The 16802-nt window shown below is 36.6% G+C and overlaps 1 protein-coding gene across 4 annotated transcripts in view; it reads right to left on the reverse strand.

The window, feature by feature from the left end:
* Window positions 1-16802, reverse strand: part of DNAJB6 (DnaJ heat shock protein family (Hsp40) member B6) — a 63040-nt gene that overhangs the window by 24418 nt on the left and 21820 nt on the right. For all 4 annotated transcript variants that reach the window (XM_085317710.1, XM_085317708.1, XM_085317707.1 and 1 more), the window contains 3 exons: window positions 11953-12084; window positions 10894-11035; window positions 8673-8743 (listed from right to left, as the gene is read on the reverse strand). In XM_085317710.1, coding sequence (XP_085173836.1) covers window positions 8673-8743; window positions 10894-11035; window positions 11953-12084 — 345 coding nt within the window. The remainder of the gene's footprint in view (window positions 1-8672; window positions 8744-10893; window positions 11036-11952; window positions 12085-16802) is intronic.

The raw sequence follows: 16802 nt of genomic DNA on the forward strand, positions 1-16802 counted from the left end.
AAAAAAAAAAAAAAAAGAAAAAAGAAAAAGAAAAAAGGCCTTCCACAGTAGAAAACTATTCAACTATTCTGCCCAGGGCAGCAAGTGCCTCCCCAGCAACAGAACGCAGAACACATTTGTGCACACAGCTCAGTGATTTATTCTAAGAAAACAGTTACCAGGGATCCAGTCATCTTTTATATAAACATTTCAGGGGCAAAGCACACACATGATCTCAGAGCAACCGCTAGAAGAGAGAGAAGGGCTGAAACTACACTAAGAGTAATCAGAGCATCTTTTGTTCTTGATTTTGTTAATCAAGAAAAAAGGAAAAGATTAGACACCTGTGTCATCTTAGAAAAATATGACATCTTCAGTTTTTGGCTTGTTGTTTTAACAAATAATTTTGTTTTGATAACATTTGGGACAGTAACATTTTTATTTTTTTTTAGAAACCTTTAAAATAGGACTGTCTTTTTGGCTAATACCTTCAATATGGATCAAAAAAGTCAATCCTGATGTTTTAGAAATACATTGCAAGTGACTGACAGCCTCCTATTAAAAGCGTCATACTACAAAAATGCCATCAAATACTCTATAATACCTCAACAGCATAATAATCTATGTTTTGTAAAATTTTTTTACTTGGCAGTGGTAAAACTAATCTTTGTCATTTTCTACATGTTTCTCTAGATAAACAGTTTTTTGCCCCAAAATGTCTTTTCTACTGACCTAATAGGTGGTCTTGTGTAACAGAATTGCATTTCTTATCTTTAAAGTAGGTTTCATACTGGCTATAACACAAAAATTTTGAAAATATCTAGAAAATTTGCATAAAATCAGTTTGCTTTGAGAAGCTATAGCTCTGACCACTTAAAATATATTAAAAGTAACTAGTTTTGAGGATTTTTTTTCTGCTAACACTCACAAATTACAAGGTGTACAGTGGCTATATACTTTACCAGCTACACAAATATTTCTGCTAGAGGCTTGTTTCTTTTAAACCAGACAAGAGCCAAGCAGTAGAGTACACACACTTGTTTGCTTTTCCTTTAACAAGTCTTGTTCCTACCGCTATGCCTGTGTTGGGGAAGCTATACTGCTTTGATTCTGCTTTTTATCAGTACGGTGAAAGTTTTCATAACCGATACAAAAAAGAGCCTTTACAAAAATTAAGTGCTGAATATTTAAATTTCAAACTATGGTAAATTGCTGTAGAAGAATTAGACTTAGTACTGGAGTTCTGTTGGTCTCCAAGCGGAATACCTTTCAAAGAAAGTTAGGAAGGACCTAGAAATAGAGGGATTTTGCTATAAAAGTACTTAAATTTTTTAGTTTTGATCCAAGATGTGTTTTATGGTGATATGAGCCAAATGCTATTGAGTTATAATTCCAGGAACTTGCCCATCCACAAATTTCTCTTAGTAACAAACTTAATCAAAAATGACTATTAATGAACTCAGCTCTGGGCATATTCAGGACACAAATACGTGTGTACATACAGTGTTTTTGCATATATAAGCCCTGTAGGAAATGTTTTTCTGGTAATTCCCTATAGAACTTTTTCCACCATAATGCAGTCTTAGACATTTAGCAGACTACCAAAGATGATCTAATTAACAAAAAGTCATCTTCCTCCATTGTAGTAACTCAAAATTCAAACATATAGTGCCATCCACATAGAACTAAAAATAAAATTTTTAAACTGTTAAAATTTTACCTATGTTTAAAACCAGTGCATTCTGACAATGAAACTTTGTCATAACATTAGCAAGAGACCTCTTATTCTTCACATCAGAAGCTCGAACTAGGCTCTCAAGTTCTGCAGCCTGTTTTTGGCGAGAAGAGACAGAAGGCATACAAGAGTTCACTGTAAAGCATATTTCAAAGCAAATTCCTTTAGGATAATTCACCTAATTCACCACACTTTTTCCTCTTCACTATACATCCAATTTGTCCACCATAAAAAAAGCAACTACTTACCTTAAGAGATTCAGAATGTCTTCTCCCATATGACTTCCACTCTCAGCACCTATACATCCTGAAGTGGATTCTTTGGGGCAATAGCAATCTTTGAGGTAATATCTGTGCCTTAGCTGCATGTGTTGTCTACTCTGCCCAACTACCCTGCTTCCAAACCCACTCCCAACAGCCACAAAAGTGACTGTACACAACCACAACCATCCCTCAAATTTCTTCATCACAAAAAGATACCAAAAGCCTCAAAAACACAAGAGGATATGGTATTATGCATTCATATTATATGCAGATGCATCAAGGATGGAAAGGGAGGGAAGAAATAAGAACACAACAAAGTCATGCTGAAAGACAGACTACGAACATGAATGAAGGCCTGAGTAACACTGAGCCATATGTTGCATCTTGATCCCAGGCTTCCAAGTCTCAGTTATTTACTGCATATGGCCCAAACACTCAAAACATATCTTTCAGAGAACATAGTCTTGAAGACCCAGAGAGCTGGGAAACCCTTTCTTGGCAGGTTCTCCCAACAGTTAGTCACTCATGTGTTAAAAACATATGTTTATCTTCTCATAGCATTTGTTTACCTTATACAAATGTTTAGACTCTTCTTCTAAGACAATCTTTAATATCCCCGGTTTTATCTTACTGATGTATGTATTTCTTTAGAATGAAAATTGGAACTCGGCACATGGCCTGAAGGTTGCAGAAGCACCTCCTTTTCCTGCAGCAGCCGAGAAACAAGCCTCTGCAATAGCACAGAGGATTCGCCAGCTAGGAGTGGGTAGGGTGAACAGAAGATAACAAGCAGTTGTCCATTGCTTCTGGATTCACTGTGGTAACTCTTGGTCAGGTTTTCTTGATCAGAAAGGCAAAGGCTAAACAAGGAAAAAGGCCTGGGGATTTATGTCAACAGTGCAAAAGAGGCTATGATGGTTTCCTGCTTCTCCCTTATTGGTTTCATGCTCTTCAGGTTACACTGGGAAGCAGCAACATACAGTCTCAAGGATGTTAAGATCTGCCTTTATTCTTGGGGCTAAAACACACAAACCCAGAAAACATTAAATGTCACTGGAGGTTATTTAATGAAAGGAGTGCCTCGGTAGTTGTTCTAGTTTCTAACTTAGAAGGTTCATCTTCTATCAGTTTGGACTCACTTGGGACCAAAACCAGAGTGGGAAGCCAGGAAGTTCATGAACACTACTCACACCTGCAAAAATACCAGCTGCATCCAAAACAGCTTAATGTGCATTCCCACAGCTCTCCACTGCTCTCCTGAGCATTCAGCTCGTACTTTGTATTGCAGAGTTTGACACTCCCTTTCTTTACCAAAACTCTTTCAGTATGATAATAGGGAGCTGACCAGATCTCCTGGTAGTAAGAAACGTGTACACAGAGATTAGCAGATTTATTCTGGGAGGTGCCCAAATGACTAGTGTAACAGGGCATGTCCAAGTAAATCAAATACCAATGTACCTTCTGATCAAAGGCAGCGTTAATAAGTAGAACTTAGCCAAAGTCCTTCAAAGCCCAAATGTCCAGCCCTAGGACTGTAGCAAAGAGACTGGAGGGAAGACAGCTTTGGCAATTTGATTTATTTCCATTTTCCTCCAGAAATGCTTCCACAGAGAAGTCTGGAGCAGCCTGAAAACTATCCAAAGTCTAACTCTCTTTAGAAGAGGGACAGACTGATGTTAACAAATGAAATCTTTACCTATCAAGAAGCCATCTCTATTGCCAAGATAAATATTGCAACAGGATGACAAATTTTTAGTTTCTGTAAGAATTTGTGCTGTTCATTCATAGCTCTAAGATATACATACTATCACATCCAAATTACTGCATGCATCTTGGACACAGTAAGCACAAGGGATACAGTATTCATGTCGCTTTTGACTTCCACCAACTGTGAGTTGGATACTTAACCCAGCACTAAGTCTACCATAACATAAAGTTAGTTTTCAGAAAAGTTTCAACAAGATTGAAACAGCAGTCAGTTCACATAGAATCAGCATGATGAGCCACAACACTTTTTTTTTTTTTTAATTTAATAGCAGTATCCCAAAAAAGGCACTTAATGCCTTCTGAATTCATTGTCTACATGGCAGAGCATAGGCCAGCCTCTTCCCCCCACAACATTTCAAGCAGTGTAATGGGGTCAATCAACTGCACTGATCAATTCTAGTACAGGCCTTTTTTCCCCAAAGTTAAGGCAGATCAAACAGCAGATCCATTGTAATTAAAAATTTAAATGTATAGTTTATATTACTAACAAGGTAAATCTACTTGGTTCCAGCAGTAATGGAATGTGAGGACAACCTCAATGTCTCAGCTGAGAAATAAGAAGTTTTTCACTTGGACAATCAGTTTAAGCCAAGTAATAACTGGAAGAGAACCAAATATGTTTGTTTAGTACTACCTAAAGCAACTTTTTGTTTACAATTCAGTTAGAAAGCTAACAAGATCGGGGGAACAGATACTTTTCTTCCATTAAAGTAAATTTCAGAGTTATAGCTGACTGAGAGGTTACTGATGTCCACATTATAACTATCTTGTGATAAAATAATGACTTAAAATAAGCCTAAATACTAGAACATCCAAGCATCAGGACCAAGGGGACAGGTTTTCCAAAAACACTTTTGAAAGGTTTTGACTAAAAGAATTCTAGTATTAAGTTAAAATAAAGCATTATGTTAATATTGAGTGTTTTTGAAAAGTACTCTGACCATAAGCATCCTATAGCTAAGCACATCAATTTTACAATGCAAACATCTTGGAGGTTGACACCATCAGTTTATGGTCACAGACAGAACTAAGGCAAAGTAGGAAACAAGCTCAGTCTGTCAAACAGAATAGAAGCAGATTCAGGAACAGAATTCGAGACTCTAAAAATCTAACTTCCCTCATCACTAGACAATTCCATAGATGGTCTGAAACACAGAAGCACAACTAAATACAACACAGACTAACTGCCACTTGTATCTGAAGCTGAGGCAGGCAAGCAAATGGAAAAGCCAAACACACTAACACAGCAGTGCCAAACACTTAGGCTTATTTGAAGTCATTTTAAAGTCTTTTATAAGCCTTGTTTTCAGCATCCTAAGACTCAGTCCATCACAAAGTTGATAGTATATATGTCTTCCAAGTGTTAGGTACACCTTCTCTGCAGAGCAGCTTTGTCATATACCATGAAGCAATGTCTATAATTCTCACCAGATCGGGTATCGTAAAAACAGAACTGAAATAACTAGAGCAGTTTTAAGAAGTCTGAAACATTCTAAAGCACAACCTAAATTTCTTCAGTAAAGCATTTATACTAGTGAAAAAAGTAGATGCCATGTAACCCAAAAAACAACTTATTTTCTAATGCACTGCATTGAAATTATTGTAATGCACAAGAAACCAGAAAGAGTTTGCACCAAGAAAAAGCACTACAAAGTTACTGTATTCTATCAATAAGCTTTGAAGTGGAACATGATAGAGGTCTGAACAAAAGTGACCTAGTGGTTTCAAGAACTCCATCTCAGTTTTTCCAGATCACTGGAGGAAGACGAATCTAAAGTGGATGGTGTCCCAAACATTCAAAATTAAACTCTCCTTCCTGTAGTAAGAAATGGTAGTTTCAAACAGTATTTGTTTTTGAAAGCTCTCATCCCACTGCACATTTGATGCAGTCATCTGCTAGAATCAGAAATCTTTTCTATCAGTATTTTGAGCTATTTATGGCAAAAGTGGAAGTTTAAGGAAATCTGTTGTCCTAGATGATCCATTACTCCTGTTAAGTCAGTTCTGTATATGCATGCTAAACATGCATCAGTAAGAAACTAAGCAAAAGTTTTCAGAGCAACCCAGTTAAGTGTATTTTCCCAAGAAACGAAACTCATTTCAGCAGCAAAATTAAGAAAGTTTGAACATCGAATTAAAAAAAAAAAAAAATCTAGACGAGGAAGAATTTATATTAGATCAATCAAAAATTGGAAATGACAGTTCAATAGTTTACTTGGACCAAGACCAAATATTTATCCTGTTCATCTGCCAACCTATTCAAATGCCAGAGTCTAGGTATCTGCTTACTACTGCAAAAATCTTTACTTCAGTACTGCCGACTCATTTCTTCCAGTCTATTTCTATGTTTTACCAGCTTCTCTTTCTGCCAGGGAAGTGCAATGCTGACATTTAATGCTGTATTTTGTCTAGCTCGGACAGTATCAGCCTCAGAAATCTGAAGGCAGACTAGAGACCATCCAAAACACTGCATCTTCACTGATTTTACAGTGTTAAAGAATTTCATTATCAGCCCCTTGAATGAATGGTTTGTATCTAGATTATAGTGAGGGAAGGACCACATGTTTCTGGATAAGAAGATCAAAATCAAACATGTGGGTACAGATTTGCCCCTGGTAGCTGTGCTACCATAATCACATTCTTAACTTGAGCTAGTTAAGAAATTGTTAACCTAGAGAAGATAAACAGATTAAAATGGAAGGTAAACCTTGGTAGTTCAGCACAAAAATCTACAGGGGTCTATGAGAAGGAATTCAAAACTCAGCCCCAGATTGTCCTTATTTGAGTTGGTTTATCAGTTTAGGAGCACAGTGCCTCCTACAAATCTATGTAAATTAACATTTTTCATAACTCAAGACATCACAACAAAGCCAGATTTTAAAATAAACTGTTTAGTTATTACCTGGATCAAGAAGAAACATATATGGGGAAGCCAAAAACACCAAACCCCAAGAAACACTGACAAACCCCCCACTGTTTAGAGTTTCTAGCCCACGTTTGTGCTTCTGCACCAAAAATGCAACATTGAAGTAACAGGAAATCTGCAAAACTTAAAAAGGTGCATAACTTCTGCTGTCCCAAAGTTGACAAAGTATCTATTTATTCCTTCTCCTACCTCTGCTGTTTTGGTTGGCTCTACGAAAATGACACTAATGGCAGAAGGAACCATTTCAGATATACTAATGTTACTAGGAATATGAATTCTATTGTAGCAAACTGTTAGAGGCATGTTCTTGGGTTAAGTTATCCAGTACGATAAACATAAGCAACTCTTTTTTTGCTGTATTTAATAATTGATGCATTTGTTAGTACAAAACAGATGGTGCTCAGCAGAAGGCATTAACCGATCATTTGAAAAAACTTTTTTTCCTTTTAGAACAGTTAGCTAGCCTAAAGAATTCAGTGAAGGCCAGATGTTCAAAGCTGGTGCATAGATAAAACTGCACATCTGTGATTTACACATGAAAGTATCCAAGGCCTGGTATGTGTTCACATGTGGCAATATTATTTGCATGCTTTGTCTATGACCTAACAGACTACAGAAATCAAGTAATTCCTTTCACTAAACTTTGAAAACCTGGTCTTATCTATAAATCAATACTTTGCTTTACTCCATTTAATGTAAAAATAGCATTCACCCATCTTTTTATTTTTGGTTAACGAATAAAAAGAATAAGACAGTTTAGCAAGATATTTCAGCTAGCTTTCACTTTCATTTTGTATAAATCTTCTCTAAAGCCATCGTATTCATTCCCAATATAAGTTAAAAAAAATTACCATTCAGAAATTTGTATTAAATGTTTTCTTGGGTGTTTATGCCCATTACAGATTACTTTCAAAAGGATCTCAGAACTTACAGCTTCAGAGATTTATTTTTTAATGTAAAGAATTACTCTTGGCCCAGACCAAAAAAAAAAGTATATATTAATGCAACAGATGAAATTAGAAAGTAAGTCTCTGAATGCTCCTTAAAAATAGATGTTTCAAATATAGATTTGGAAAAGAAATTAAAAACTATGTTTTCACTCATATTGAAGAAATCTGCAAAGAATAAAAGCCCTCATCCTTAAGCTTGCAGAAAAAGGCGGTGGGAGGAAGAAAAAAAAAAAACACAACAGGGGGAGGAAAGGGGAGAAGAAAAAATGGCAAAAAAAAAAAAGCACTCTTTTCCCAAGATGCCCAAATCACACACAGACACAAGAAGGTTACCAATGCCATTCATGAAAGAATGCACCACAAACATCAGCATTTATTCATTTTGAATTTCTTTTTTAGCAAATGACAAAAGATCCAGCTCACTGGCTTCACTTTTGTTTACCTTTTGCTTACATTACACATTTAAACATTTGTCAAAACTTACTAAGTTGTCTGCATTCATGCATAACTAGAAAACATCCTTAATTTATTTAAACCAGAAATGCATTACCAGAAATGTATTAACATTGTTCACTACTAAATATTTAAAAAAATGTTGAAATTATTAAAAATGTTATCCTGTAAATGTTAACTTCACAGCAGACTTAAACTACTAATTGGCTCACATTCAAACAAATTGGAGGAAAAAAGCAAGATTCATGCTAGTGTTAGTGTACATCTCGCCCTAGCACTACTGAAGGATCATGGTTCACCTTGGATCATATATAATAAAAAGAAAAGTGCATACAGAAATTTACAACAATTTTAAGGACAAAAAATGGTCCTATCGATGTGGTCCCAACAATTAACTCAAAAGTCTATGACAAATACAAGCTCCAGTGAGCTATTTATACTACTTAAGATTAAGTACGGATATACAGAAAGTTGAGTTCGTTTGAAATCTTCAAAAAATGTTCCTGTCAATCCTCAAATGGTGGCTGTTATAGCTTAAAATTTCTGTTAAATGCGTGCGTTGAATTACTTGTTATCCAAGGGTAGCAGCTGCTCCTTACCATTTATTGTTAGCGACCTTAACTGGCCATCTTCTTCAACTTCTACTCTCTCTTGTCCATTCTCAACAATTCTGTAAGACAAAAAATAGAAAACACAATTAAATATTTTAAAGCACCGTAAGTAGTCTTAAAACATGTACCAGAGGCAGATTCTTAGACAATTAAGTTTAATGCCATATCTGGAGTACTGACTGCTTAATGCAACTGTAGCTGACAAGCTTTTGTATTTAACAGTGCAAAAGCTGTAACTAGTAACCATCTGCACTCCCTCATTGATACTGCTCATTCATAGTAAAAAAATTGCTTTACAAAGTTTGAATCTTCCAGTTACAGCTGTCACTTCATACATGGTCACAGTTGCAGAAACACCATTCACTGTCATCTAGAACTAAATATCTTTTGATGGATTTAGAGTGTACAATCTTGATATTGCATTTAGTATCTGCCCTATTTGTTAAATGTGTAATATTATAGATCCAGTCACAAGTTTGGATGACATAAGGCACACAAATCGGTCTTTAATCCAATTTTAATTTGAGCAAAACAATTAATTTGGAAACACACTGTATGCCAAGTTTATGAGCAGCATGTACTAGACAGAATTTAAGCATCTCTGACTAGAAGTAGTGATCACTGAAGAACTAAAGTTTTTCTCTTTGATTTCTTATTTTAAAATACAATCACAAAACACAGATCAGTTTTGACAGCAACACACTTGTAGAACACATGAAAAAGATTTACGAATGGAAAGATGATGCAAATTTAAATTATTTTTAAACAATTTAACTTATGCCTAAACTTTAGAAAGACAGAATATCCTAGAACTCTTCCCTCATCATGCAGGGGAAGAAACCACATAAATAGATACAGATTTTTCCAAAGATGAGACCTACTCAGCAGAATACAACCCTACTAAAAATAGGGGGAATAGCTTCTTGCCAGAAGGAAAATGTCACTCAGAGATTACTGGGTATACTTGGATAGAAATATTCTATGCACTTAGCTACCTTGTGGGCAGACACCTGCAACGTAACAGCTTGTCCTAGACAGACATTTCTAGGAAGGCACATTTGTTAGCTACATTTCTTGCCCTCCTCCTCCTTTTTTTATAAAGGCCTTATACTTTGACAGTATACCAAGAGTAGCCTGTTTTAACCACATTACTACACATTAAAAGAAAGAAAGAAAGACAAACTACACTACACTGCCTTATCTTTCCTTTTGTGTAGTCTTTTTTCACGCTCCCTCAGATGGTGCAATTCCTTAAAAAGGGGACAGTCCACATTTTTAAACAGAATACACTGTCAGAAAAATGCCATGATAACGGTCAAGATGAGAGTATATCTCCAGTACAGTCAGACACACAGAAGAACCTTGCACTTTAAAGTATAGGATACAAGTTACCAAAGAATTGGTTCTCCCTTGCTTTTCTACCGAAGTTAATTAAGTTCTGGAAATTGTGTTTAATTACTTGTTCAGTATTCCTAAAACTTACCCAGAGTGTTCCATAGGTTACCCTATCGCAAACTAACATTTGGGTTCCCTCATCACCAGCACGAAGTAGTCAGAATGTGGGCTGTGTCTAGTACTTGAAAACACATTTTCCAGTAAGCAGGAAAATACTCCCCAAAGCACGCTTCAGCTGCTTGTTTCACTTAACAGATGAAACAGAATTACTTATCGCACAAAACTCCAGCTTCACTAAAACACTGCATTGGAAAGTACACCAGAGCAGAAGGTTAGGGAAGTGTTTCAAGCTTCATAATGTCTAAAAAACAGAAACGCTTCTCAATGCCCAGTTAATAACTTCATGGCCAACAGAAAACAAGCACACCAGAAGCCCAAGTTTACCTGGTGGATAGTTGTCAGGGACAGTGATAAAGAAATGAATCACTAGACTGAACGTTCTGAAGGCCTGGGAAGAGCTCCGCTGCCACTTGCTTCTCAAGTAGCTACTAAATTGCTGCCTTCAATTTTTATCAGGGCAATTCTTATACATCTTGGCCCTTCTCAACTGTCAGGAGTTTAGAAAAACTATCTTCAAAATTTAATGCAAATCAGCAACAAGAACCAGAGAATCCAAAAGTATCTTCTCTACTGCCTTTTTTTTTTTTTAATTCAGAGAAATCCAAATTGTGTGATAATCACGGCATCAAAAGTAAAAACATATACAGATACATTTATATTTATAGTTTCATAAGCACATACTTAGATGACTTACCTCTTTGTAGTAATTTTTCTGCCATTAACTATTTTAGTTGAAGTTGATACTGATTTGAAGTTACCCATCCCACTGCCACCAAATGACGTAGAGGAGAACGAAGTGAGGCCTCCATGTCCCAATGGACCAAATGAAGTAAAACCTATTGGGGAAAAAAGTTGACATGAAAGGTATTTGACCGAAGACATGTATACTTGCATGACTGAGATCCAAATTTATCAGCTGCTTGATGTTTCAGGATGTCCTTGTTGGTTGTGTCAACACGGCACCACTAAGCATTCGTGAGAGAATAAAACATATTCCTCCAGTCCCATTTAGTTCTCCCATATGGACCCACAGTTCAGGTTCCTGATGCACAGCCGTGTCCAAAAAAGCTCCTCACCTTCCTTGAAAAGGCATCCAAGCCTGTCAGTTAGACTCAGTCATTAAATCAAAGTAGAAAGTTTAATAAGTCTGATACCTTTTTCTCTCCTCTCCCTTCCCGCCCATTTCACCATAAATTTTGGGATGCTTTGAGTTAGCAGACAGAACAAGTTTTGTACCAATAGCATCCCAACTAAAACCCAAAATCTTAACGCTTCAAAGAATGCTGGCTACTGGCAACTCTCACTGACTTCTGAGATACAACGTTAAGCTTCAACATTCCAGCTGAGTACCCCAGAACTGACACTAAGTAATACTACCGGTTTTAAACACAGGTTTCCCTGCTGTATTTTCAGGACCTTAAACTAAGGTCATCATATCAACATCGAAAGGCAAACAGATCAAAAACAGCTCTAAAGCATAGAGAAATTGTAGCACCAGAAGTTAAGAGCACAATAAATTCTACTTTTCAGAGGTTTGTTTACTTTTCAGGAACTTTCAGGTATCCTAAACACTAACTGTTAGGTGTTCTGCTTACTCTGAAGAACTTCTTAGAGAGCAGTTTTAACTCAAAAATAGCCTCAAAATCTGCTGAATTAAGAAGGCAACTTAAAAAAAGAAAAAAGAAAAAAAAAGGTTATCAGAGATTTCCTGTGAAAATATAACGCATTCATCGTGAAATTTTGTAATATTTACCTGTGTCAAATGAAGAAAAACCACTTCCAAAAGCAGGGAATCCACCAAAGGCAGAGAAAAAAGATCCACCACCTCTGCTTCTGCTTCCCCTTGGACCTCGTCTGCCCCCAAAAAAGTCCTCAAAAGGATCTTCTACAAAACAGAAAAAAAAATACATTTAAGAGGGTAATCTTACCAACTAATTGCCATATATAATAATTACGGGTTCTTCAATTAAAAGAAAAAGTCCCTGTTAAGATTATTAGGGAGTTATTATCAGATAAGTTTACCAACTTCCTCTGCAATATTTGATGCCATTAAGCTAAGCAGTCCACTAAAAAGGCAATTCCTATGCTCCTTTTAGACTAAGTTTTGTCTCCCTCTTAGGTCTCCAAATAATTTTAAAAAGTAGTTGATTTCCTTATTTTAGCTGTTCACTATTAAAAACTGTAAATAGTGAAAGAAACTCTTGTTCATTTATCAATGTAATAGAAGCCATAAGAACTGCACAAATACAGTGCATAGTACACTACAGCATTACACTACAGTATAACACACTACAGGTACGTTAAAAAAATATTTTAAGATAACTATGTCCAAACAGTTAGCATTTGAGAGATTTAAAACTTTTGAGGCATCTAGAGGCAAAGGGAAGTCTTCCCAGATGTAGAATGAAAAGTAGCACTGCAGACAAACTCCAAGTATTTGAATCTAACAAATCTGCTCTCACACTCAGGCACCCAAACTTTCTGGCTTGTTTCTATTCAAGACTTATTGTGGACCAACACAACGAAAAGCAACTTCCAGATCTGCTCTATTAATCAAGTGAAATATAAAGAGCAGTCAGGGACTAATGACTCAATCTTAAAGTGATCAAGAGATCATTTATTTTAACATAGCCATATTAGGTACCTCAAACACATACTCTGGTGTACCATCAGGTAACAGAGGAGGTTTGTTCACTCTAACTCAAAGCAGCGTATGGGCCCTACTGAGCTGAAAGGTTAGGCAGGAGGAGGGGAAATATTATTTTATTCATGACGCTTTTCTCTACTTCAAATTCAAGTATAACACTTATGTTATTCAGAACAGCACCAGTTATCCATTCCATTTCTCAACAGGACAACAAACATCTCTTTCTAAATATACACATACACAATATCCATGTTTTAAGAGTAATAAAAATTTCCTAAATAAGCTCTTAAAATAGAGTGAAATACAAAATTGCAATCGTGTAACAGATACTCAATAAAACATAAAACAGTTATGTTAAATCCAGAAGTTTGAGCTTCGTAACTACTCTTTCCACCAATCCAAACTTTCCCAGAACCAGTGCAGTACAGTACTAGACGATTTTTAAGAAATTTTCCACATGTGAATAATGAAAAATGCAGAAACTGTAGAGAGCAATAATATAAACATGTAAGCAAGGTAAAACTTTACTGTAGAAACTTTTAGAACTACAAATTGACAGAGTAAATGTCGAAAAGTATTTAGTCCACCTTCATTACCACTGCAAAAATGCAAGCTGATCTACAATAAATCACCAACCTAACACAGTAGTGACATTAATAAAACAAACAAGCTGAGAACAAACAGATTTTAGCTACCATTTAAGTTTCAGGCTACACCTGATTTCTTAACATAAATGGTATGTTGTAACATATTGATGCTAAACAAAGAGAGCCTCTGGGGTCCAAACACATACTCCCACCAATGAAGCTGTAAAAGGCTGGCAAAAAAAATGTAGCTATTGTTATTCAGTAAAACAAGAGAGGAACAAACTTTATCTTGCATACAGTCAAAGAGCAAATATTACGGTCTTTTCTTCCTCAGTTTTTCTTCAGATCCTTATGCTTTTTATTTTTTAAAAGCAGAACAAGATCATCTTCAATATAAAAGATGACCTGTTTCTATCTTTAAAATAAAACAAAACCAAATCTTGGCACAGAAATATAGGAATCTACCACAAAAATTAGTATTTCCAAAGCAATCACTATATCACTAAAAAAAGAGGGTTTTGTTGTGTGGGTTTTTTTTTTCTTTTAAGACTAGCATATTAACTATCAAGTAAAACCACTGCAGTTAGTAGCTATGTAGTTCAATTTATTCTTGCCAGAGTGACTCATTAGTTAGTTATGAAGGTCATTCACTCACGTATACAAACGGTCTATATTACATTACTCCCACTGTTAAGCTTTCTATTTATAGTCTAATTTTTCTTCAGTTACCTGACTTTAAAGTAAAAACAAAACAATCCACAAGGTAAGCTATGAGGTTATAAACCTCCACACTGTCAGCCTATTCTACATGTCAATCTTTCTTTCTCTGTGTACACAACAGCAGCAGAAACGCAAAGGTTTTTAAGAGAGGATCAGAGTATCTCCCAGAGACCCTGCTATTAAGTGGGCTTCTAAATGAAAGATTAACTTCTCCAACGCTTACCGATACAAAGATCTAACCTAGACTGGGACATGCCTTATTAGACTTTGGCAACCTTATACACCAAAGTAGTCAATACTCCACTTTAGCAAGTGTTCTAGCCTTGGCAGATTTCTGTTTGCAACCCTTCCACACAAGAGCTAATAATCCTCCAACATTATTCCAGTAATCCTCTCTCAAAAAATAAAGATAACCACTCCTGCAGTTAACTAAAGAATCTAATGTGGCCACTGCAAGACCGGGGTTTTTCAAGGCTGGGAAGTTGAGCAGAGCTTTCCTAAGGGAATATTCCCTCTTCTTATGACTATGCTTACAGTCATCCAGGTATAGTATGCAAAAGAGTGCCAAAAAACTGAGGGGAGGAGGCAGTAAAAGGGGTTCTGCTCTGTCACTTGTTATATCCACCACCAAATACACACTAGCATAGCAACCTACAACCTCTCAGACCTTACTTATGCTTTTAGTCCATAAATCAGGGTGATGAATAGTACAACTCCACAAAACAATAACACTTCAGTTTGGTAGGTCTATTTTTCCGATTTAGCAGAGCCTTTTCATGCTTGATAATCTTTTCACATAGATGTTTTTTCCAGAATGGTTTCAAAGAAATTAATATCACAATATCAATTATTTATTATGACCCCCTAATTGTTTTACTGGATGTTCGAAGCAGTACAAAACTTTGGCTAAAAAAGGGTGTGAAGGGGAAATACTGTATTTGGGGGTAGGTTTAGCTCATTTGGTTAGAGTGTGATGCTGCTAATGCCAAGGTCACAGGTTCAATCCCCGTACAGGGCTATGCTGGGGGTTGGACTAGATGATCTCCAAAGGTCCTTTCCAACCTTACCATTCTATGAACATTTATGAACATTGAGGGACTAGGTGTTTCATAAGATGTTTTCCATGCTATGGTGCAACGGTGCAATGTGATATAAATACCACGTATTTTTAAAACCCAAATCAGAAAACTCAGATGCTTTAGAAAAACCAAACGCGCGGCCAGTTTCACCTTAGAGTACGTACTCTAATTTAGGTACTATCAGAATTCTGTGGGAGGATTAAAATATCAGATTCTGTTTCATCAGAAATGTTGCAGCACACTTTCAAGATAAAAGTTGCAAAACAAGGATGAAGACGGACCAAAACGGGGAGAAATTTGTAGGAAGCTAGTGAGACAGGCTTCTAGCGAATCACCAACATGAAATGAGAAGCTTAAGCAAAAAATTCATGACACAATGAAGGACTCCAGGGCTCTTGCTGTTACTAGTTAGGAAGACTGCAGTTCCAGAAGCCAGGAAGTTGATGTGAACATCAGGAACATGTATGCAGGGAACAAATCACTGGCAATACACACACACACACACACACACACACACACACACACACACACACACACACACAAATGTAGATTTATATCCATCTGAAAATTCTGAAGTTAGAGGTAACACATTCCCAAAAGAGCTTACTTTCATTAGAAATATGTATGAACTAATTCAAATGCACAGCCACTGCTGCCTGAATGAAAAAACATTAAGTTATCTTACTGCATATCATGGAATCCTACCTTAAGTTTCTGTCATCACACATGAGGAAATAAATTAACCCAGAACAAGTCAATAACACCACTAAATATCTCACCACTGTTCAAAATGAGGACCCTCAGGAGTCTGCAGCTCCAATACAAAAACAGCATTTTCTCACTTTGAGCAATATGATCTGATCACAGACAACCACTAAAAACAAGCAGGCCCCTTGCTCTTCTTCAGCAGTTCTTCCTGCCTAGTGATCATGGAACTGCATGGCAAGTTGCATTAACTCAGTGATCCAAAAGAAAGCACTTACTGCTTGCATCATTAGCTTTCCATTGCATCCATGAGCTAGCTTGACTCAGTATTGGCAAAAATGGCAGATGCAAGAGAGGGCAGAAAAGGACACTAGGGTGGGGGAAGGAAAGGAGGGAGGCAAGCACAGAACTCTTCTATTTGAAGCAGGCCATAATTCAGTTAAATTTCATGATATTCATGATTCAATCCATCTAAGGCATTAGACAAATCATCACAGGGTAGCCTAAACTGGCAAGATGCTTTCAGTGCTACTGCCAGATTATCCCTGGTGAAAGCGTTAAGCACATTCCGGTGCAGTGCTGTCGTTCACAGCCAGAAAGTAATAGTCAAGATAAATTGTGCACTGCCAGCAAACGTTCTCACAGGCACATGCCACTGCAGCTAGAGATGTTAATAATCTTATAAGGGCAGCATTCAAAGGAACATTACTCTGTATAAACAGGATCACTGTTTGGTCACCAGTCACTGGACCATTCCGCCAACCAGGCATCTTATTTTACTCTTTGCAATCAGAGCCACCCTAACATCTCTGCCAAAATATGACACTGAGGAAAAGCTGAATACCTTTATTACAAATGCAGGAAG

This window comes from Rhea americana, unplaced genomic scaffold (assembly GCF_003343005.1).
Source record: "Rhea americana isolate MKP2758 unplaced genomic scaffold, rheAme1 scaffold_50, whole genome shotgun sequence".
Lineage (NCBI taxonomy): Eukaryota > Metazoa > Chordata > Aves > Rheiformes > Rheidae > Rhea > Rhea americana.